Genomic DNA, 25752 nt, shown 5'->3' with positions numbered 1-25752 from the left:
CTGATGGGGTGTTGGGGAGGGAACTGCCTGTTAGACAAGCCTTCCACCAACCGAGATACATCCCCAGCTCCTTCTGAGTCACTTTCTTACCTCAAATGCCAGCTCCAGAGCAGCCACCTGCCACTTGTCAGAGTGAGCTGGCAGGCGCCAGGGTGTCTCCAGAAAGGGGGAGAAATTTCAGGAACACAAGGCGCTTTGCTCATTATCTTAGGACATGACCAGCCCCCTCAAATTAACGCTTTACCTCCCTGCTTATGACCAAGAGACGATCTCCTGATTCACTGCAGACTCACGTTCAAATTAGTTTGTCTCTAGGCATAAATGACAAAGCAGACGCGGTGTCTAATCAAAGAGTCCGAAATTATATCTGAAGTCATTATAGCGCTAAGCATTCGCTTGGCAGAGAGTATCTGAATAGAGCTTTGCAAAGATCCTTATGGCTGTTGCTAGGTTAGGGGTCTCTCTCTCTCTCTCTCTCTCTCTCTCTCTCTCTCTCTCTCTCTCTCTCTCTCTCTGTGTGTGTGTGTGTGTGTGTGTGTGTGTGTGTGTGTGTGTGTGTGTTTTATATATATATGCTCTTCAGTGACAAATCCTCCCTGACATAGCCAACATGTGCCAAGGTCACTGGGCTATTGTTTCAGAGGGAGATGTAAGAGAAGCCTTCTTGTATGGCTTTCGAGGAAATCCACTTCATGTGTTGCATTAGTCACATGAAGCACAGCACCGGTGAGGGAGCCAGATACACCCATATGTGTATTTGCTGGCACACAAATAGCACTGGGATCTTCTTCATGAGGCTAAAGCCTTATGGGGTCCGAAGCCCCGTGTCTGCTGACTACTTTTTCACGTCTACTCAAAACCCTTGTGTAGGCTGAGCACTCCCAGTACCTGTAAGGGCCCCCATCACTCCTACCAGAGGGAGGGGATGTGGCTGCCACCTGTGTGCTTCTGGATTCAGGCAGCTGTGGGAGCATGTCACTGAAGGGGCTCTCGAGCCACAGGTGAGAATTCTCCTGCTCCATAAATGTGGTGCTGAACTAACTGGCTGCCTCACTGTCCCTTTGTGGACCCTTGAGTGACAGTTGGTTCTGATTTAGTATTGTGTGCCATTCTGAATGTTCCTGGCAGATACAATCGGCTAAACACACACTAAAGTCATGGCACCCTTTTACTACACACACACACACACACACACACACACACACACACACACACACATACACACACGCTTGAGAAATCCAGCCTTCCCCCGCTGCAGTCCTGTGAATATACCTAGATTCTAAGCCAAGCTGTTTTCCCTCTACCCTCCTCTCCCCATGCATCATTCACGCTTTTATTTTGCATTAGAAGCTTAGTGATCATGGACTTCGGCTCTTGCCTGGAGTGATCCTGTTCGCATTTTATTCTTTGCACAGAATAGGAAGGAGGTTCGCTTGCTTTGCGCAGAAGCTGAGCTACAGGAGAAAGCAGAGCCAATGTGATTTATTGAATGAAAGCACTGGACACTTACCAGCAACTTGTTCCTCGGCTGCCTCGAACAGCTTCAGCTGGTAAGTCAAATTTATTGTTGTCTTTCTCCATGTATAAATTGGGGCTTTCTCAGTCGTGGATGATTTTTTAAATGTGTGTGTGTTAGTGTGGTTTAAATGATATATATTATTTAAATATGTTTTATGTGTGTATTTTTTTTTAAATATCTGCATCTTCCAAAGTTCGCTGCAGGCGGTCCATGAGGAATACGACTAGGCATGCACACAGTGCTCTGCTGTAGTGCATGCACAGCCATGTGGAACAGCCAGGATGAGGGTGGGGGAGGCTCATTTCTGACAATTGGGCATTTTCTTTGCAGCAAGCTTAGTCACGTGAAGTGCTTGCATAACTGATTACCATTAGCTATTAGAAAAAAAATAAATGACTGTTTTGTGGTAGAAATCATTTTTCACTCGGGTTCCTGAATACCTCAGAAAATACCTGTAGGATCAGGTAAAGGTGGGCCCCATCATGCTGATGACCCAAACTCAGGCAGGCTGCTGCCTTTGATCTAGTGTGCAGGCTAGGCATGCAGAGTGTGAGATCAGAGATCTGTCCATCATGGGCCAGCCTGTCTGTCAATCACGTGAAGACTGTGATAGTGAAGATCCTTGCCAGAGTAACAGAGTGGACACTCGTTCAAGGTCTTGTTTGACCCTCTGTCTTCTTATCTCACTGATATCTGTTGGCAGGGAGGATTTGAGGTGCGGCATTGTAAGTGTCTTGTTGCCTAAGTCGGATGTTGGTATGTCTGTGGCCACAAGTGGGACCACTGACATTCAAAGACGAGTCTGTTACCCTGCTGGCTTCTGAAAATCCCGATATTCACTTGCCTTCCCCACTTCCTAAGTAAGATGTAAATTGACCTCTGCAGATGGGGAAAGGGAATGGAGAAAGCTGTTCCTTAGCTGGTCTCCTTAGTCTTGTTTGCCCGGCTACCCCGAGGCTTTATGGCAGCCTCAATCCATCTCCGGTGAGTTCGGAGTCCATATAAATGTCATAGAGAGTTTAATGTCTTTGGTGAACTCCCTCTGCTGTAGATCACTGGCCACTCAGCTGAAGCTGTGGCCTCGGGTGCTGACAAAGATGGATGATGTTAGAATAGTGAGCAGCAGGTTTCTTCAAATAAAAACCAAAGTTTGGAAATCTGAGAGATGGGTGAGGTTCCTCCTAGTCGAAAGGATCCCCAAGCGCCACTCCATCACAGAGAAAAGTCATTCTCCCATGTGACTGTTGCTGTTTCACAAATGACATCATCAGAGATGGAAGACAACAGAATGGCCTATTGGTTAGACAACTGGTAAGATGGCCGGAGAGTGGAGCGTGTTTACTAGATCAAACATGTTGGACAATTCCCTTAGGGTCCCTGGATATCCGTCTCTCTAACTCCCCGATTCCTGGCTGTTTCGAAGTAGACATGCTAAACTTGGTTAACATAGCCACGGGACACTGCTTTCAGCTCTGTCCACAGTGCCCTTGTCCCTATACTCCAACCACCAGAGACCCATAGAGCATGCAGGGGAGGACTAAGGGTTCTGTGCCCTTTTCCACCTCTGAGGGATACAGAAAATCTGATAGAAGTATGACTGCATTTGGTGTAAGAGAGAATAGAGCCGGAAAGTTACATTTGAAGAAACTCACATTCAAATAAATACAGTTTAACTTCAAAAATTTTTTTCAATTAGTTATAACTGATTTTCTGTACACATGATTCCAAAGTCTTAAGTGTTTTAAAAGAAATATGCAGGTGTTGTATTGAGGGAAGGCAGGTGTGGATAAAACCAGGTATAGAACTTACAGCAACTTACAGTTGTTTGGTTATTCAACATTAGCAGATATAAATATACCATAATATGAGGAGTTCTAGAGGTCTATTTTGCCCCCCAACAAACTATCTCTAGTATTAAGATATGTGAAGTTATTTCCCTGGAGATTTGGTACTTCTGGGTATTTCTGTCTTTTAGAAAATACATTCTCAGAAGGAATAACTCATTAGCCATTGATCTCTTCCCATGTATTGTTTTAACCTCAAGGGCACCCAAATGATGGATGATTGTGGTATTGATTATTCTGCTTTCTATTTACCTCATTCCAACTCCATGAGCTGCCTTTATAGTTACCTCACTCTTGATCAGAAAAGCAGGTAATATTTCAATCACGCTCTTACCTTCTTTCTATGGAATGCCTGACAATACCATCTAGATCAGTGGTTCTCAGCTTTCCTAATGCTGCGACCCTTTAATACAGTTCCTCATGTTGTGGTGACCCCCAACCATGAATAGCAAAATTTCATTGCTACTCCATAACTGTGCTTTTGTTACTGTTATGAATCGTAATGTCAATATTTGACAATGTCAATATTTGATATGCAGGCTATCTGGTATGCGACCCCCAAATGGGTCAGTGTGAGGGTTGAAGACTGCTGATCTAGATTCTTTACAGAGCTTTGAGAGTGTACAACACGGGGAAGAGCAGATTCCTGTCCTCTCTGTGAAGCTCACATTTTGGCATAGATGGGGAATTAATGTTTGATAGGGGCACACAGTGTTTGTGAGAACATTCTAAAGGCAAATGGTGGAGGTGGCTGCACACCATTACAAATGTACTTCATTTTTATGCTAAGTATATTTTGCCACAATAAAGGAATCATCAAGAAATACCCCATTGTGTTTTCTCTTAGATTTCTTTCGTGTGTGTGTGTGTGTGTGTGTGTGTGTGTGTGTGTATTTATTACTTATTATTTTCATGTCTTTGTGTGTGGCCCTCTAAATTTAATTAGGGTTGTCTGGATGTGCATGGGTAAGAGTTGTTATATTTATTTGAGCAACAGCAACTTACCTGTGTCTACACCACTGAGGAATATGACTCCACTTCCCTAAACAACCATTAACCATTATGATTCCCCAGGGAAGGATGGGACATAGGAGCCTCTCCCTTCTGTGTGATGGAATGTTGATGGACCATCTTGGGTGGGTAGCCACTGCTACTGTGAGTTCATAAGTTCAACAGCATGTCATGTAGAGAAGACAGCTTTTCATATCATTCCTTCCCATCCCCTGGATCTTGCAGTCTACTCCTCATCCATGATGTATCCTGCCTGAGTCTTAGAGAAAGTGTATGTCCTGTTTAGGGCTGAGAAGTCCACAGCCACTCATTCTCAACACTTTCGTCAGTTAGGAGTCTCTACATTAATCACCCACCCACGTCAAGCAGAAGCTTTTCTGACCAAGTCTGAGAGCTACACTAGTCTATGTGGATATACAAATATTTAGAAGGTAGTTGACACCATGTCCACATAACAAAGTAACATCAGTCGGGTCCCTGCAATGGTTTGGGACCTCCACGGCTATGGGCTGTGAGCAGACTTGCAGCACCAGGCATGCATTCCTCCTGGGTAGCAGCTTTAAAGATCCAACCCGAAAGCCCTGGTGACCCCTACAGTCACCAGCTCTGGGCCTTTTTGCAAGAGATTCATATTTGGTTGTCTCTTCCGAACATTCCCACACTCCTTCCTTTTCAAATCACTCTCTGGCTACTACCACATTCTCTAAAGATGCAAATTTCAACTTTTGAAGAATGTGTGTGTTTACTTTTAATTGGCGTGTACTAATTATACAAGTGTGTTGAGTACAGTGTGGCATCCCGGTGTGCATATGCTATGAATGATCAGATGGCTAAGATAATTGATGCATCCATTGCTTATGGGGCTTCTGGTGTTCCCTGATGTACACAGCTTAACGTATTTGTTCCTTGTCATGTGTGCAAGACCCTGGAGGTTTCGGCCCTGCTACCTCTCTAGGCCTTTTTCCTAAGGTCCATGTACAGTATAGCGGATGAAATGTACCACTGCCCATGTCAGAGCCCAGAGGCTTTCCATCCTCCCACCTCCAGCATGTTCTGCCAGCCCGTTTCTACATCATTTCCTGTCTCTACATCCTAACCTGGGCTCATACACCTGGAGTGTCATTTCTGCTCTTGCTAATTATTTCTCATTCATCATTCAAAATCATTTTCATGAGTCACCTTCTCTGACCCATTTTTCTCTGGCCCTCTCTTTTCCCATGGTCACGTCCTGTCACTCACTTCAGCCACTCACCTCTCTGTGATACTTCTCTGTCTCTGGCCTTTTAAGGGAAATGTTTAGAGGTTAAGTGCTCAGAGGCATATCCACATTGCTTGCATGTTAATCCTAGATCTGCCCTTTAATAGAGCCTCAATTTATTGCCAATAAAATGAGGATAATAGTTCTGCCTTCAAATGACTGTTAAGAGACTCAAGAAGTTTGTATGTGTGAACGTACTGCAGTGGACTAAATGTTATGGCCCTTCAAAATTAAGACAATGAGATCCTAACCAGCTGGTTAACAGTTGTCTTAGTTAGGGTTTTCTATTGCTGTGAAGAGACACCATGACCATGCAACTCTTAAAAAGGAAAACATTTAATTGGTGTTCCGCTTACAGTTTCAGAGGTTTTAGTCCGTTATCATTTCGAGACACAGCAGTGTACGGGCAGACATGGTGCAGGAGAAGGAGCTGAGAGTCCTACGTCCACAGGCAGCAGGAGTCTGTGTGCCACACTGGGTGTAGCTTGAGCATAGGTGACCTCACAGCCCATCCTCACAGTGATACACATCCTCCAATAAGGCCACACCTACGCCAATAAAGCCACACCTCCTAATAGTGCCACTCCCTATGGAGGCCATTTTCTTTCAAACTACCAAAGCACTAAGACCGGGAAGACAGAGCTCTCCTAGCTGGAATTAGTGTTTCTCTAAGAGACCCGAGAGAGCTGGCTAGACCCTGTTACAGAAGGTTGCGTCTATGAACTGGGGAACAGGGACATTGAATCTGCAGGCATCTTGAGATCTTGGCTTCCCCAGCCTCTAGAATTGTGGAAAATAAGTTTCTGTTGTTTATAAGTTACCCAGTCGGTTCATTTGTTATAGCAGCATGGATGGACTGAGACAAGCTTGATTCTAAATACTGCCCAACTTTCTGAAACTCCTCTTGAGTATATGCTACCTTTTCACAGCACAATATTTCATAGCTGTGTGTCTGGCTCACTGCCTTTCCTTCCAGCCCATGAGCACCCTGGGAATAGCTAAAGTAACAACTTGCACTTATGTAGGACTTCCCCTTCTTTTGCATTGAAGGTCTTAGAATCTAGGCTTCTGCAACCCCAGGTGAGCTGACATTTCATAACTATGGAAGATCATATCTACTTTCTCGTGAGTTCCCAGGATCACATGCAGGATACCTAGGTTACCATCTAGATCATCTGTACATATATTTTGAACTACAGAGTCACCATTAATTATTATTTGATCTTCTATCTTCTTCCCCACAAAACATATGCTTTAAAACTAAAAGTCAGGGCCAATAAGATGGGTCAGTGGGTAAGGGTACCTGCCACCAATCATGACGATCTGAATTATACCCTCAGGTCCCACAGAGTGGGAGGAAAGAACCAACTCCCAAAGATTGTCCCCTGACTTCCACATGTATGCTATGGAATGTGCATGTGTGCACTGAAAATACATGTGCTTGTACATGTATACACATACACACACACATATACAAATAAGTATAATTTTAAAAATGTTTGTAAAAAATTTAAAAAGCAGTGTTCCTCCTGAGTCACCACTGACATTTCAAATATATATATATATATTTCATTTCAAAGGGCACAGAGACTAGAAAGGCGGCTTCCACTGCTATATGTCAATACTGTAATAGAGTGGGTCACCCCTTAGCAATCAAAGACACACCTGTCATGTTAAGAGCGGGTAGAGAATGGATGGGGTCAAACTTTCTCTTTGGTCTAGTGACAGGCAGGTTGAAGTGGGAAGGTCCCCAGTTCATATCACAGCCTAAAGAACAATATGTCCTGAGTCGAATATGTTTCCTTCACTGAGTACATCTGCCCACCCAGCTGTCAGGAGTGACTAGAGCTCTAATTTCTAATACACAGTGTCCTGAAACTACATCTCATACAAACTGGCTCAGACCACTTCCAAAAGACAATAACACTGAAAACTTTCCACAACCAAGCTCCGGTGAAACACGGATTCATAACTAGGACAAGAGCACAGGTCTTGGAGTCAGAGTTCACATCTTACTGCTCTATTTTCTGGTTGTAAGGTTTTGGATACCTTACCTAACCTCTCTGGGACTCAGTTTCCTTGTTTCTAAAGTGACAATAAATAACCGTTTCTTCATCTTTTGACTAAGTTCACGTATACAATGATGAAGACTGAATGGTGGTACTTGTATCTGTCCAGGTTTGGATGAGCTCTTCTAGAGGACTATGGTTTAATTCCCAGCACCCACAGGGTAGCTCATACTAGCTATAATTTCAGTTCCAGGATTTCTGATGCCCTGTCTTCTGGCTTCCGTGGGCATCATGCACGTACATGGTACATACATGCAAACAAAATGCCCACATTGCAACACATAAGCCTCCCATGTTTTTCCCCACCTTGCTCCCATCCCTAGGCATGAACATGATCTGCTAGACTCAGTAATATGTCAGAGCTTTTCGAAGCCCTTTATTTCCAAACCGTCTCATTCCCAAAGTTCAGAGCAATTTAAAAGACTTGTTTAAAAATGCTGATGTCTGCTAAACAACCACCACAAAAACAAATACTCTAGAGGAAGAAGCTCATTGCTCTTGGGGGGCTGCAAGTCAAACAAAAAAATGACAAGCATTCTGAGAGGCTCTCCTAGGGAACAACCAGAAAGATCAAATAATGATACTTCTAAGGGGGTGGAAATGAAATGGTGAAGGACCACCAACCTTACAGTTCCTCTACAGTGGCTGGCGGTCTACATGTTTTTTTGTTTTAATGAGTGCTGATTTTCAAGACTACCAGAAACTGGGAAAGATGAGAATGGGGCAAAAGAAATTAGAACGAAGCTTGATACTTGTACTGAATTCAGCTCTCCACCTTAAATACGCAATCCTTTTTTGTCTAATTTTTCAATTTTTTTCAATTTTTCTTTATTCTACCTTCCCTTCTAAGAGCTGAAAGTTCTACATTCCATTTCTATTTTAGCATAAGTTACTATAAAAATCCAAAGTCAAATAGCTATATTTGCGTTTTTCTATCAAAATAAAACAAAGCACATAAAACTAATTTTTTTTTGTACATAGCCATAAGACCATGTTTAAAGCCTATAAGAAAGATGAATGCTGATGCTATATCCTGGTGTCTAGTTTTGCATAAAGACTTGGGATAACTTAATAGTTGCTACTATTTATTGCCAGGCTACCATGCACCAAAAGAGATAGCAATGATCATTTCTTCATCAATTTCATCTTCATAACTCTTTACCCAATATTATGCCATCTATTTACATGTGGTAAATAAGACCAGAGAAGTCAAAGCAGGCCCCCCAAGCCACATCTGCTGCAGATACCAGTATCAGGAGTCAAGCGTGAATCGATCAAGTTCCAAAGCTTGCCCCTTTCCAGAAGAGTGAAAAACCAAGAGGATCATTTTTGTTGGAGACATTTCTATTTCTAAGGATAGACAACAGAAATTTTTCTTTCTCATTCTCTCTCATCTGAGAACATTTTAAATGTAGAGGAAAAAGGGAAAACGTAAAGACAGATGAAAACTAGAAGAGTGGAAACATGCTGATGACTGGCCTGGAAGAAAGGGGCAGCTGGGGAGTAAGAGGAGGAAGTCAGAAAGGCAGAGAAAGTCAACCCCCAGAGACAGAAGGAGGCAGATGGGAGATGCGCAAGGACAAAGGGGGCCATGTGGGTAGGTGTCATCAGTTAGAGGGCAAGTGGATGGAATTCGATCAAACAACAGGAATTTATGTACAGGACTCCTGGGCATTGTGGGCGATACAAAAAGAATGTAGAGTTATTTTGGGAAGGATAATGATGTAGGCAAGACAGATGGCTTGAACTAGGGTGTCAAGGAAAAGTCTAGAGACAGAAGGCAGAAATAAAGAGGTAGAGCAATCCCCACATGGTAGCCTGGAACCTGGACCTTTGTGGAAAGAAATATTAACAAAAACCCTGTAGTTGCTATTGAGTCAAAGATAAAAAATCTGTAGATTGGAGAGAAAGAGAAAAAATCACCAAACCATTCTACTTCTGCTTTGAAGACAATTAAAAGGCCTTTAAAGATATATAAAAATGCATACACACAAGCAGTGCCATGTATCACCTCTCCAATGTAAGAATGTCTGCCTAGTTAAGACTGAGTAGGGACTGATGGCCATGACTAATACTTAATTGGGTTTGGCCATCTCTTTGTCTTGGAAGACGTTGCAAGTTAGTTTGAAAAGGTGCCCAAGGACATTTAAATGTCATTATGGTGGTATTCCATTTGTTGGAGAGAATATAAATCAAGGGTAGCTGGTACCAGCATTACAAGTAGAAGATGTCATTCAAAATGTGACAGGAAATGGTAGGAAGGCATCGGTGCTTTTTCAGAGAATTCAGGGCCCTGTGCCCCAGAGGCTTCAGGGAAGAGAACATACTTTGCACCACAATGTATAGACTAGCAATTCTATTTTTGCATTTACCCATCTAATACACACCATACACCAGGCAAGCACAGACTTTCTAGCTTCCATATTTCCATAGCAATATCCAAATCAATGGTGGGTGGATTTAGAAATGACATACCTGACCTCCCAGAAACTAATTTCAAGTGTGACATCCACTAGGGGGGCACCCACTAGAGATTTTTAGGAGCAATAGTCAAGTATGACTTGAAGACTGCTAGGCAGGAATAGAGGACTTCTGCCCAGGGTATCCAGGGTAAGCAGGGTCAGTCCTATAGATAAAAAGTCCCTGAGCACATTGAATTAGTTAACCGAGTGAACACAATTAGCTTCCCGATTTGATTGTTATTCTCAGAAGAAGGTGGGTATGCAAAAAAGAATGGTGCTTTTTTGTTGCTTTTTTTTCTTTTTTCTTTTTTTCTTTTTTTTTTTTTGAGACAGCCCTGGCTATCCTGGAACTCGCTCTGTAGACCAGGCTGGCCTTGAACTTAGAGATCCACCTGCCTCTGCCTCCACCATGCTGAATGCTGGCTTAAAGGCATACACCACCACTGCCTGGCTGGACCACACTTTCTTATCCATCCAATAGAGGTCAACATCTAGGGGGAGGGAGTTTAAAAATAGCCTCAATTATGTATAACCAAGATTACACATACCTCCTAGATACAGCACTGAGACTCTTTCCTAACTGAGTGAGATACCAAGGGTTTTAAGTGTTCATGGATAAATGGATAGTTCATAGAGTAAATGGGATTGACATTTCATTCCTGCCACCAATCAGCTCTGGAGCCATAGAAAAGCTGCTTCCTTTCCCTGGGTTTCCATTTTCTCCTCTACAGCAGGAAGAAGCTGGGATTGGTGATCTCCGCGGGCTTCCCCAGCTGGACTATCACATTTGGATCTGAGATTTCCAGATGGTTCCTGGAGGTGACAGAGTTCTTTGTGGTGTGTAATTGCATTGTGTGTAATCATCATGCATGCTGCTTTTCCTCTTCCTAGGAACTGCCGCTCGAAAATGACCCAACAAATGCAGAATTTACATCTTTCTCAGTCAAAAAAGCACAGCGCTCCCTCGTCTCCCAATGCTGCTAAGCGCCTGTACAGGAACCTCTCGGAGAAGCTGAAGGGCGGCCACTCATCCTTTGACGAGTGCTATTTCAAAACCAGAACGGACCGGCTGAGTCTCAGAAAGACCTCCGTGGTAACAGAACTCCTTCTACTCCCATGTCAGTTCCATGGTTCGACAATGTAGTGGATGTTTCATTTTTACACATAAAGTCCATTAAGACAGGAACTATACATATATGATGTTACATTAAGTTTGGGTGAATGGAAGGCTTTTTCCCCTCTCTTTTTCTTAATTTTTTTCCTTAGGATTTTTTTTTTCCACTACCAGACCAAATAAACAAATCTCCAAAATAAGCAGCTTGAACAGATAGAGGTGTGGACATGGGGGTAGATTGCTTGACGAGGATACACAAAGTCCTGGGTTCAATCCTCAGGCCCCCAGAAACACACACACACACACACACACACACACACACACACACATACACACACAGTTTGGCAAAAATTAAATGTTTCAGATTAAATGGACTTCCTAGGAGTACCAGTACTCATTTAAATAATAGTATTAAAATCATTTAGAGGTTTCAGGTAATCATGTGTGTGTGTGTACATATACATATTTCACATGTGTTTCAGAGGCATTCAAAATACAATCCAAGAATAGAATTCTGTTTATTATATAAAGAAAGAGGACAGAAAAGGCCAGCACAAGAAAATAGATGGAAAAACAAATATCTATAACAAAACTTTAGGCAAATATACTCCATGAAATGTAGTATTACATTCACCTTTGAGTCCCCAGGCAGTCAAAGCAGGAAATACAATTGGGTGTGACCTCCCATTAGTTGATATCTAAAAGTGTATCAGTCCATCAGGAAAAATGAACATCTTCCTGTTGCTAAATTGTGTGGCCTGTATAGCTGTCATGGCCATTAGTCCATAGCCAGCGGCATACAGAGTATATTACAGATGTTTTCAGTAGTGTTCAGCACTAGCTGTGGGTCAAAGCAGCAGGCATGCATTCACATGATCGATGAGAGTATTTATGCAGGGAGGTAAGGGCTCCATGTGGTATTAAAGCAGAAGTAAGTCCTGGCCTTCACAGATAGAAGCAAACAAGTTAGAGTTTGGAGGAGGAAATCACTTAAAAGGGATAGTAAATATGGCAGGCAAGAGACAAGAGACACCAATAACCATAAACAAAGGCACACTGGAGACAGGGCAATGTTTTGATTTTTGAATTCATTTGTTTCCTAATATGGCTTCCTATTTCACACCCATCTTCTAGGAGGGCTTAGCTGGGCTTAGGTTGCAACCTAAGCACCAGAAGCCCTTCCGTTTGGCAGACTGTAGAAAAGCAACTTCTCTATTCAGTACAGCAGGAGAACAGCATACCAAAATAGCCTTCTCCTCTGGGTCCCTATTGTCAAAACAAGCATTTGCATAACCGCTTCGTATTCTCCCCAGGTTCCTATGCTGTGGTATGCACTCAGCCGAAGTGGACTGGCAAGGCTTACATAGGGAAAATCAATTTTTGATGAGACTAAAAATAAAACGGTCCTGCCTAAACATTCGGTCACTGAAGAGCTTCCACATATTAATCAGATCCCAGCACTAGGTCAAGGCCAACGGCATCACAACATCTCTGAAAGCAAAGTAATTCTTAGAGAAATGACACCTAAATGTAGAAGTAGGATGTGCCTCCATCTTCCCTGGTGAGCCACCAAAAAAGTAGTATTTGTGAGAATCCGAGGGATCTTTTTTGTTGAATGTTAGTCTTTTACAAAAACTTTTTCAAGAGTCATATTGTCCATGCCATTTTTTTTCTATAGATGATTTATATTTTTATAAATATTCAACATCTGGCCCTCTTAAACAATTATCCACTCAGCACTGTAGCTCTCCTGGGAAAATCACTTCCAACCCTGTACCAACCTGCTTTTCTTCTTCTCCTCCAGAATTTCCAGGGCAATGAAGCCATGTTTGAGGCTGTTGAGCAGCAGGACCTAGATGCTGTACAGCTGCTCCTCTACCAGTACACACCAGAAGAACTAGACCTGAACACACCAAACAGCGAGGGACTGACGCCCTTGGACATTGCCATCATGACCAACAATGTGCCCATTGCTCGGATTCTTCTGCGGACAGGGGCCCGAGAAAGTCCACACTGTAAGTAAACCTAAACATAAATGCCCATATCATCCATCAGACCTTTGCTCTATGTCACCAAAATAACTGCTCAGGAACAAAACACAGACCCTGAAATCCTTAATGTGTTTCCAAAGACTTTCGTGTAAAGATCAATTAGTGTTTATCAGTTTAAGCACTTAATTGTTCTCTAGGGAAACCATAATCAATGTTATTGAAAGGAAGCCTCTCCAAATGGCTTTCCTAAAAATCAAAGCTTTTCAGGTATATGGCGTCTTTGAATGATGATACAGAATTAGGAAGTGTTTGTAGGAAATGGATGAGCTGTTGTTTGTGTCTCTGCGTCTACAGTCAATGCAGGGGCTTTACTCAGTCACTCACAAACACTGAGTAAAGACTGTCCCAAGTCGAGAAATGCAGTGGCAAACTAGATAAATGCCTGGATCTTGGCAGAGCACTTGCATCCTAGTGGAAGAGATTCCAGTAACCAAATGAATTGATAAACTACACCATAAATTCAAATATCGGTAAATGCTGCGAAAAAGAACACAAATGAGTAGCGAGAGGTTCGTAAGGGTTCGTAAGGTTGGTTTTCAATTCGGAGCTTTTACTCTGTGAAGAAAGGTCACGAGGCACGAGAAAAACCTAGTATCAGAGCTTTATTGGGAGGGAGAGGGAGGAGGAGGACAGAAGAGAGTGTGGCCAGGCCTGTTGAAAAGACACAGGAGGAGAAGGGAGAGAGGGGGGGAGGAGGAGGGAGCAGAAGAAGAGGGGAGGAGTCTGTGACCAGCTTTTTAAGGATTCCCCTGCACATGCTCCTGTGGGCTTACGGAACTATACCAGGAATGTGCAGACTGCGTGACCACGCTGCACACGTGCAATCACGCAGCGCGTGGATTACCTAGGACGACGGAAGATCCCTTGCTTTGGCTACTGGATGGCGCATGTGCGGTCATATAGCTGGACGAGTGTCCAGAATCCTAACAGAAGGGTCCATTTTAAATAGGGCTAGGCAAGAGAACCTTAGCTGATGTGGCACGGTATGACTAAGTCCCAGATAATATAAAGTAATTAACCATCAGATGTGGGATCCATTCTGGGAAGAATCAATGCTAAGTAGAAGTCTCGAGACAGTCAGAAAGGAAGCTAAAGTACTGGAATAGAGCAAATAAGGGTGTGCATGAAGTCACCCGGACCAGATAGTAGAGTCTGGTAGCCATGCTACGATGTGTTCCTGTGAAGACTGAATGTGATGGGGGAAGCAGTGGCATGATCTGTGAATGCTGTGGTCTGTTTTACTTTACAGGGCCACTATGATGCTGTGAAAGGTGAACAAAGGAGAGGCGGTTGTAGAGGTGGGACAATCAGTCAGGGTCTACTTTATTGAATGATCCATGGGACAGGTGCCAGTTTCTGGGACTAGCATGGCAGTAATGTTGACCAGAGACAAATATCAGACAGATGATGGACAGATAATGTAGACAGAGAGATGGATAGTAGATGACAGTAGATAGGTAAAGATAGACAGATACATAGACAGACAGGAGAGATGAGTGACAGATGATCAATGGTTGATGAGTCGTATAGAGAGATAGGTGATAGAGATGATAGGTTATTGACAGAATGAAAGAGAACAGAGATACAGAGACAGATTCACACGTCACAAAATTCACTCATTAAAAAAAAAAAAAGATGTAATGTTGTTTAGTAATGCAAAACCAGGTAACCATCACCATAATCATTTAAGAACTTCTTTATCACCCTATAGAAGTCCCACACTCTTGCCTCCTTACTCTTTGACCTCCTCCCCATCCCCAGCCCCAGGAGACATCAATAGTCATTTTGTGGTGGTGTTGCTGTTTTCACCAATCTGCCCCTTCCAGACTTCTCATACAATGGAGTCATACACAATGTGATTAGCTAGGTGCTCTTCTGAGTACTTTACACACATTGACACCTTCAGTCCTCCCAGCATCACGAGGTCAGAGCTCACATTCTCATTGGTGCAAACTCTCTGACCCAACAACCACAGTGGCTTCAGTGCCACTAGACACTAGTTCTAGAAACCTCACCAGACTGTTTTTTCACCGACACTGCTTTACTTATTTCCAAGTAGTGGACCCCAGAGACTGGAAGACCAGAGGAAGCTCAAGCATGATTAGAGGTCACATCTCAGCTCCCAGATTTCCTAAAACTATCTCCCCCCCCCCAAAGACTAGGTCCAGAGACAGACACCTGTATCAGAACACTATTGCAAAAAAATCTAAGCTTACCAAGCCCATGTGGAAGAGCTTGAGGAGTAGTTGGGGGATGGAGGGTCTTCAGAAGAGCTGCCTACTCAGAGGGCTGCTCCTTCTTAGAGAAATTTGAATGTTCAGATGGAAAGTTTAAAAAAGGGGGGGCTGAGAGAGATCTCTGCTACCTTCTGATTCATTTGCAATAATGTCTGTCCTCCAGATTCAGAAAGAGTGGGGGAGAGGGAGAATTAGAGGGTTTGGACACAGTGTGCAGACTAAGCCCCATTCTGTAAGAACAAGGAGACTATTCATGTAGATATTGCCACTCCTTGTACCCTGAGTGGAGGAAACATTAGTCCTCCTCACCTGAGACTCTGCCGAAGTATGCTTTTTTTTTTTCTGTGAACTGTAAGACTCCCCATGTGCCCAAGCCCTTCCATTTATAATTAAGTTTCCATAGAAGTGCTCATGTACTGAGCTGGGCATGTGGTTTAGTTAGCAGAGTACCTATGCATTATGCACAAAGCCATGGCTTCAGTCCTCAGCACCCACCATAGAAGCTGAGCATGGGAGTGTATGCCTTTAATCCCAGCACTTGGGAGGTGGGACACAGGGATCAGAAGTTCAAAGTCATCCTTGACTAGAAAGCAAGTTCAAGATAACCTGAGCCATAAGAGTCAGAACTCAAGTACCAACTGTCTGGAAAGTCAAAACCAAATATGCTAAAGATTCTGGATTTTCCTTGCTCCCACTGGGATGATGACCATATTGTTATCACAAAGTTGCAAAAAAAGGAACAATAAGTTAAAATGAATAGGTCTCAGGCTCTGGGGAAAAGGACACTTAAATTACCATGACCACCCAAGAAATCAAAGTGACATCTCCAGGCTCAAACATATGCAAAATGACAAAGAAATATTGGTTGAGTGTCCATGAGGTCCCTGCACACATTACTTTTGAGTTTTAACATTAATGCATGTTGTTAACTCAGTTTTCAAGGTGGCTTATTTATGATATGAAAAGGTGATTGTCTTATTTAGGTTTTCCACTACTGTGATAAAAATCCATGACCAAAAGCAACTTGGGGAAGAAAGAGTCTAGTTCAATTTACAGTTCCACTTCATAGTCCATTATTGGGGCAGAAACTCAAGGCAGGAACCTGGAGGCAGGAACTGAAGCAGAAGACATGAAGGAGTGCTACTTACTGGCTTCCTCCTTGTGGCTTACTCGGCCTGCTTTCTTAGAGCAGCCAGGACCACAGGCCCAGGCATGGTACCACCCACAGTAAGCTGGGTCCTCCCAAATCAATCATCAATCAAGAAAATGCCCCACAAGCTCGCCCACAGGCCAATCTGGTGGGAACCTTTCTCAGTTGAGATTCCTTCTTCCCAAATGACTCTAACCTGTATCAAATTGACACTAAACTCGTCAGCTCACTGGCCTAAGGTCACACAGTTAACAGACAGATGTCAGCGACACAAGCCCAGGTCCATTGGATACTAATCCTGGGATCCTTCTATACAAACTTATTGTCTTTCTGAAAAACCAACATGGAGGGCTGTGGCCAGTGGGTTCCTGTATCTTTCCTTTCGAGCTATTTGCTGAAATCCTGTGGTGCATTTATTTGTTCTCTTCTGAGCACTAGGGAGCCATTTGTGTTGGATAAAGGCAGGATAGAAGAACACAGTGTTTGCAGGAATTTTAAATTTACTTTCTAAATCAAGTACAAAAGAAATAGGATTGCTTCTGTCCAGGAGTATGAGGTTTCCCAGGAGAAAAGCTGCAGCCTGTTGTCTGTAACCAGAGGCAAACACCTGCTACAAACTGCTCCCAAGCTGGAAAGGCATGGCTTAAGAGAAGAAAAATCCCAACCAAGTCTTCAATTCTTAGGATGCTTTGCATATACAAAAATGTTCTCGCTGGCTGAAGAGACAGCTCATTCAGTAAAATGTATGGAGGCCTGAATTTGATTCCAGGAACCCACAAAACGAGGCCAGGCCAGCCTTGTAGCCTCAGCAGCAGGAGGAGGCATAGCCAGGCAGATCCCTGGGGTTCCCCTGCAACCAGCCTAGACTATGTGATGAGCTGCAGTCCAATGAGTCACAATTTCTCAAAAACTAAGGTGGAAACCACCCATAGAATGAAACCCAAAGTTGACCTCTGCCCCTCCCCACCACACACAGGCACACAACTACTTCTACCCATCATGTACCCTCACAAACACAAACAGACACCTAGTCATACACATGGACTCACATATACTAAAATATTGCTTTTCTTGGTATCACCTCACTTGATTCTCACAATTGACTTGTAAGGTAGGAGGTATTTTTCTCATTTTTCTGTGAAGAAACTAGAAATAAGAAAGTCAAGCCATTCACCTAGCATTACCAAGCTAATGGGGTAGAGCCAGGATCTGAACCCAGAGCTAACTTTCAAAGTCTCTCACTGTTACACAGTAGATGTTCAACTCTTTCCTTCTCTTGCTCTATGTCTGCTTCTCTAGTGACTACCCACTATTTCAAAGCAAAGTGTCAGGTCTCCAATAGAGTTAATTTCCTCCCTTCTCTTCCCAGGAGTAGTTTTCTTCTCACAATTAGCCCCATCCTCCTTTAACTTTGCTAACCAAGGATCCCAACATGAGTCAGAAGAAAGTTTTGTATGATTTACCCCATTTCTTAGCAGGAATCACAGCATGGTTGCATTCATTACTTATTTATAAAGTCTTAGGCCCTGAACTGTGGAGCTAGATGAGGATGTTTGTTATGAGCATGGACTGACACACAACCATGTACTACTCCCCATGCATAGGGTAAGTCCCAGAAGCTGTCACTCAAAATTGCAGACTCCCCAGCCTAATCAGGAGATGAATCCACTATCTATTCAGCAATTATTTTCTGTTCCTCCCCACCTTTAAGCAAGCAGCACAGAGTAGAGTAGTACCATTGTCATATGTTCCAAGACCCCAGTGGATGCTTAAATCTATGGGTAGCATCACATCTCTATGTGTGTCTATCACTATATTTAACTCTATATGTAATTACATATAATATTTCCCCTATACATACACAATAAGAGATTAATGATGACACTAGTAATAAAATATAACAATTGTAATATTACTACTCTCTCACTTTGGAAACACTAAGTAAAATAAATGTTATTTTTTGAACACAAGGACTGCAATGTCATGGAAGTTGATCTGATTCTTGGAGATGGCTACTTTCATTACTAATGGGTGGGCAGTGCATACAGCATGGACAGAGCATGGATACCATGAACAAAGAGATGATTCACATCCCAGGTGCTACGAAGGAGGTCAGCACTAGATTTGATCCTGCTACCCAGAACAGAGTGCAATTAAAGCCTTAAGACCTGTTTATCTTGGGGAATTTTCATTGAGTATGTTTGGCCCACAGTTGGCTCTGAGTAACTGAAACTATGGAAAGTGAAACTCAGTTCATCTCAGGGGAGCTACTGTAACACTCACTCCTGCTGAGGAAAACATTGGCTGTTACTAAAGGGGCATCCCACATAGTTCCCTGAAGCCTAGGAAACAGGCCAGAACCTGGACAAACTGCTGCTGGGAACCACTCTAAGCATAGGAACCACAGGCAGGACTTTTGCTCTGGGCATTGATAGCTTCCCAGTAGCTAAGACACACTCCATGGAGCAGCTGCTACCTGAGAAAGCCTTGCCATCTTTGGTTATGAAAGCCCCAACTAAGCTCCTCTCTCTACCTAACTTACCATATCCTTCTCTACCCAGTAATCACAGCCCAACAGTCATGCAGGCAGGGTTAGTGAGTCATCAGTGAGAGTCTTCCCAATGTGAGGCTGCCATTAAGTTGGTACCATGAAAGCCTGCCAACACCAGTCCTAAAAACGCCAGCTCCTCTGGATTTTTGCCATGTGCAGATCTGGTCACACTTGTGGATTTTTGCCTCATCCTTTAGTCCCAGTACCACAGCCATAACAGATATTCAGAAAACTTTGATAGACACTTTAGTCTTCTGACACCTCCATCTACAGAAGGAAACAATATCAATTTCTCAGGAACTTAAACTTTGGGAGTACTTTGGGTTGCTTCTGTGCCTGTGATTTTTTAGGCACCTTTGCAAAGTCTGATCGTCAGTGTACCTGGCTAGTTTTCATTGTTCACTGTCCAGTGATGTGGACCAGCAAAACTGTGGGATGCTCCTCGGTGTGCATTTTTTCTTCCCCCTCCCTTGCCTTGCATCTTCCTATCTCTCCAGAACCCTCCAGATTGCTGCACAGTGAGTCCCTCCTACACCTTCTCCCAGAAGCCGCCTGTGCTAGCCCGAACCTTAATAGTCAGGGACTTTGAACAATACCAGCACAGAGCTACTGTCGCTCACAGACAGTACCAACCCCTGTGCGGCACCCCGGCACACAGGATGTGCCTCTCGCTTCTGCTGTGGTAGGAGTCCGTGCTTGTGCTGAGAACAGGGCAGGCTGGGTCTGAGAGGTGTGACTATAAACTAATGAGGTTGGCTTTGTGTAAACAGCCGCCGCAGAAAGTCTGCAACCCAAGCCAATGTTAGTCTTTACCAGGGCCCTCCTGGGAGACCCCACGCTCACTCCGACTGCACTGCCCCCGCTCAAAACACTTTTGGGATTGTCCTCAGAGTTTGTGCATGAGAGAACCAGACTTGTTGATTAGTCACACCTGATTTTTGTTCCAAAACAGCATTGCCCAGCCTCACCAATCTCCATGTCCCACGGACTGGGCAACTCTCAAAGGACAAGGGTTTGCTGCCGTTGAGAATGTGGGAAAATGAGCCGGAAGTGGACCTCTTGAATGAGACACATATATTCCTATCTGCCTCACTAAAAGAGGAGTATAAATCCTCACCCTGACTTACAAGTCTGCTCCTCAAAGTGCCTCCTACAGTATATCACCCTCTTGTCCCGTGTGCATGCCACACTGTCTTGCTACAGGGACTCTGTACTAGATGGCCTCTCTACTGGAGATGCTTGAAGGTTTTGAATCTCGATCGCTACATGTTCAACATCTTAATATCCCTATTTCCAAATTGAAGACAAGGATTCTACCAAATATGGAGTGGCTTGACCCTGTTTTATGTTTCTAAATAATTACTATCAGGTGGCTTTGGTCTCCGTTTCAATCACCCATTCTTTAATAATGGCAGCTTCTTTCTCTTAATTTCAAAATATTTGATTGGCAGGGGAAATGTGATTATCTTCAAAGCATAGGAGTCTGATATTTGTATACACTGAGGAATAATTGCCATAATCAGGTTAATTAGCACACTCGACATCATTCATGTTGTACATGAGATCCCCAGAACTTGTTAAGCTTCTGGCTGGAAGTTTACACCCTTTGATACACCTCTCCCAGTCTTCAGTGCCTGGCAACCAACCTTCTGCTCTCTAATTCCGTGAACTGGACATTTTAAGGCTCACATATACACATGATCGTGTGGTTTGTCTTTTTGTGTTCTGGCTTCTCTAGGCTCATCTACATTGTTGTAAATGGCAGGATTTCCTTCCCTTGAGAGTTGGCTTTTGCTTTGAATATTTAAATATCCCCCACATAGAATAAGCTCTCTTTGTCAAAACCTAAAACATTACAGATAATGTTTAACAATGTCTTTGATTGCCTTTAACAATGCCTTTGAGTGCATAGGTTCCTATCCATGTTTCCCAACATTCCGATTGCCATCAGTTCAGAAGGTATCCATACTTCTCCCCATTTAACACACATTCACCATCACACAATGACGGATAACTACTAGAGATGGCGCTTTTAAACCAAATCCTTAGCGTAGACTAAAAATCAGATTTCTGGACTGAAGGAGTTCTGGTTTCGAATTCCACATTTGATCCTTTGTGGGAAAAAAACCTTTAGTCTCTTCATGCCTTGGTTTCTTTATCTATAAGATGTGTTGTTGCTAGAGTTTTCCTGCCTTGCCCACAGTCAGGACAAATCTCTGTCACCCGCCAGTCCCACAGCCGCTCAGACCCAACTAAGTAAACACAGAGACTGATATTGCTTACAAACTGTATGGCCGTGGCAGGCTTCTTGCTAACTCTTCTTATAGCTTAAATTAATTCATTTCCATAAGTCTATACCTTGCCACGTGGCTGGTGGCTTGCTGGCGTCTTCACATGCTGCTGGTCATGGCGGCGGCTGCAGTGTCTCTCTGCCTCCCTGTTCTTTTATTTCTCCTCTCTGTTAGTCCCGCCTATACTTCCTGCCTAGCCACAACCAATCAGGTTTTATTTATTGACCAATCAAAGCAACTTGACATACAGACCATCCCACAGTACAGCCAAGTGCAGACCATCTCAGACACCTGCACTCAGGCCCATGGTCCTAATCATCCTCTATGCAGACCAGCTGGGTAACGCCACAAGGAACCCAAGAAGGGCTCCCACAGGACATACATTAACATCCCACAGCAATGTGTATAATCTTATGTCTTATTATCTATATCACTAGGTATTAAATCGCCCGAAACTAGGTCAATGATGACATTTATCTCAGTTTCTATGGATTAGACCTGTGGGACTGGATTTAGCTGAATGGATGTTCAGGGCTGAATGGATGTTCAAGGCATCCACACAATGACTATCACCTTGCCGTTACACTGAGCTACAGAATCTACCCCATTGCTCACTCAGAGCCACAGCTGGTAAGAACTCTGCATCTTTGGCTACATGGGCCTCTCCATGCGGCAAATTGATGACATGGCAGTTGGCGGTCCTAAGTCATAAGGTTCTGAGAGGGTGAGAAACATCAACCAAGGCAGAAACAAGTGTCCTTTGCCACCTAATCTCAGATGGAACATGCTATTGTGAACAACCCTGCACAGCGTGTGTGTGTGTGTGTGTGTGTGTGTGTGTGTGTGTGGAGGAATGCCTGGAGAGGACAGAGGTGAATGAATGGATCTTACTGGAAGGCCAGGGCTGCTACACTGTCACTCTAGGACAGTTATGAATGTGGTAGAATAGTAGTACCTTTAAGTACTTCTCTCATGCCCTGGTGTGTTATAAACACCCTCTAGCCCTCCACAACTGTCATTCAATATAATTTTCAAGAAAAAAAAATCTACGAGCTTCTGGCAAAGAATTTAAATGTTTACCATCTGCTACACAGTTTCTGTGTTGAGATAAACAGTACCAGCACTGTGGATTATATGAACTGGTACCCCCAATACCACACAAAGTTTGTAGAACTGTGCTACAAAACTACACTGTGCTATGTAGAAGTCATTAGCCATGCGTAACTCACAATCTCTTAAAATACAGGAGGGAATGGAGAGCTCCAGAATGAGCCCACACTCTGCCTGCTGACTGTTAACAAGGATGCCAGGGATATATCAACAAAGGGAAAGTGTGAGGCCTCTCTAGCAGGTGGTGTTGGATACCCCGAAGCATGAATATGAAATCAGACCCCCTACCCCACACCATATACAGATCAGCACAAAATGTACTGAAGCCCTAAATATGAGACTAAACTATAAACTTATAAATAAAGACTAGGGGGAAAATTCCATGATGTTGGTCTGGACAATGACCATGATGTTGGTCTGGACAATGACTTTTCAGATTTGACCCCCCCAAAATATGAGTAACAAATGGCAAAAATAGTGAAGGGGACAACATCAAACTAAAAAGCCATTGGATAATAATGACAACTCGGAGAAGAAACAGCAGGGATGGGCAATATCTATAAGCATGTATCTAACAAGGGGGCCAAGGCACAAAACATGGGAGGAATTCAAATAAAAAAAAAAATCAGTTACGAAATGGGCAAGACTCCTGAGCAGACAGACTCAAAAGGAGATGTACAATGACCGTCAGGACTGTGGAGAAGTACTTAGCAACACTAACCTACAATGACCATCAGGACTGTGGAGAAGTACTTAACAACACTAACCTACAATGATAGTCAAGACTGTGGAGAAGTACTTAGCAACACTAACCTTAGAGAAAGGCAAGTAAAAACCGCAGCAAGATATAATTTTACACTTGTCAGAAATGCTTTTCTAAAAAGACAAAAAATAAGTGTTGGTGAAGATGTGGGAAGGGAACCTTTCATGCTGTTTGGTGGGGATGGAAATTGGTATAAACAATTTGGAAAATATATGGCATTTCCTCTAACAACTAAAAATAGGTCCAAGGATGTGGCCCACTGGCAGAGCACATGCTTAGCATATGTGATGTCCTGGGTTTGTTACTTGACTTAAAAAAAAAAAGCACTAAAAATAGTATTATCATATGATCCAACAATCCCACTTCTGGGTATTTACCCAAAAGATTTGGAATGTTTGTCAAACAGACATCCACACTCCCATATCCACTGCAGCACTGTTCACAGCAGCCAAGTTATGGAAAGAACCTGGTTGTCCATCAGCAGCTGAACTGATGAGGGAAATGTGGAAATACCACTTCGCCTTGATGAGAAAGGAAATTCTGCCATTTGTGACCACATGGATGCAATGGGAACCTTATCCTAAGTGAAATAGTCAGGCACGGGAAGACAAATACTGTATGATCTGACTTGTCCAGGGAACCTGAAACAATCAGATTCACAGCAACAGAGAAGAAAATGGGGTTACAGAAGCTGAAGGGAGAGGTATGGAGAGGTAATGACCAAAGGATAGAAAATCTCAGTTGAACAGAGGACTGTGTCTTCAAACTGTTTCCCATACAGTTAATTATATTGTACACTTAAATTTTTCTAAGACAGCATATTTCAAATGTCATCATCACCAAAATTAGAGCTCTCAAATGAAGTATATGCTTGAATTAGCTTAATGTCACTATTTCACATATTAATAAATCACAGAATCACCTCAGACCCTATTAATATATACACTTAAAAATTGCCAACTTACAATAAAACACAATTTATTATTAAAAATAAATGTAGCCCAAATCAAAAAGCACTAGAAATATGAAAATCGTACTGGCTTTCAAAAGCTTAGTACAAAAACAATGGACTATAAGATTTCTGGTTTTACATTGATTGCCTGTGCAAATGATAACAGTTTGGACATTTTGAGTTAGCTATAATACATTTTTAAACTAATCTCACCTGTTTTTAATGTTAGTGTAAGGAAATTTTCCTGACGTGGCTTAGACTCTATGGTTGTGGACAGTGTGAAGAGCAGCCTCAGAAGACATGGTTCTTATACCCAAACCTGATCTGGACTCCCTAAGTAACCTGGCAAAAACATGTGGAGTATTTGCTTTCTCCCCCTCGAATTGAGTGAGCCCTGGGTGTGAGGGCACCCTCTGCCTCATTAAAACTGCCTCCTTAACTTGACTCTGCAGAGCCACATTCTGGGAGGCAGCAGAGAGGGACACTCCAAATCCCTTTCCCAGGTGTAACAGGCTCTGTAGAAGAAAAATCTGTAGCAGTTAAAATTAAACAATCACTAGATCTCTGCAACCTTTGTAAGTGGACTCCTAGAGACTTCAGAGCTGGAGACCCAAGAGAAGGCAAAATGGGCTTTGAGTTCTGGATCTCAACAAGCTAAGCAGATTGGACCTGAATGCTGAGTCTCTCTTCTGTAAGGGTTTAATTTTATACATTTAATCACTAAAATGCCTGTGTCTTGCTTTTCTTGGCATTACTACCTTAAACCAAGTTAGTTGCAGAATTGTTAGAAGGTTGTTGCTTATGATCAACAAAGATAAATCTTATGAACTGCTTTTCTTGGTTGTCCAGAGGATATTGGCTCTTAGTGCAAGGTTTATACCAAAGTGACCTCATTTTATCCTTTAAAATAACAGATAACATTCACTTTGACATCATTTATGAGTATGTTATGTTTTTTTAAAAGTAGCTGGAATAGACATTTTTTAAAGATCTGGAACAAGAGATTATTTTTTTTGGTGGAAAAATACCAAACTATTTCCTAAGAACAAATTTGTGTTTATTTTTGTGCACCTCTAAAAATCAATAGGGATAATAGTAATAAAAACCTGTGTGGAGATTATCATTAACTTAGCATGGTTTGTGAGGCGGGAACCATTGTTATGCCCATTTTCCGGTAAGAGCCTTGTGTTCAACATGGCAGAGAGACTGGCTAAAACTATACACCTTTTTTTTTTTTTAAACTAAAAGCAAGTTTGGCTCAATAAACACTTCCAGGCATATATACAATGAGACAAAATACAAAGCCATTTCAATTTGTTTTATGTGCATGCATCCAGCACATTAACAAACAAATCGAAGAATTCAGAAGC

The 25752-nt window shown here is 42.8% G+C and overlaps 1 protein-coding gene across 1 annotated transcript in view; it reads left to right on the top strand.

Moving 5' to 3' along the window:
* The first annotated feature begins 1351 nt into the window (after positions 1 to 1351).
* The window catches only part of Ankfn1 (ankyrin repeat and fibronectin type III domain containing 1), a 153234-nt gene continuing 128833 nt past the window's right edge, over positions 1352 to 25752 (top strand). The window contains exons 1-3 of the mRNA XM_028878201.2: positions 1352 to 1550; positions 11055 to 11256; positions 13082 to 13292. Of these exons, the coding sequence (XP_028734034.2) occupies positions 11071 to 11256; positions 13082 to 13292 (397 nt within the window). The 5' untranslated portion in view covers positions 1352 to 1550; positions 11055 to 11070. The remainder of the gene's footprint in view (positions 1551 to 11054; positions 11257 to 13081; positions 13293 to 25752) is intronic.

Source organism: Peromyscus leucopus, chromosome 8b (assembly GCF_004664715.2).
Source record: "Peromyscus leucopus breed LL Stock chromosome 8b, UCI_PerLeu_2.1, whole genome shotgun sequence".
In the NCBI taxonomy this organism is placed as follows: Eukaryota; Metazoa; Chordata; class Mammalia; order Rodentia; family Cricetidae; genus Peromyscus; species Peromyscus leucopus.
This window is presented reverse-complemented; position numbering and strand designations above follow the sequence as displayed.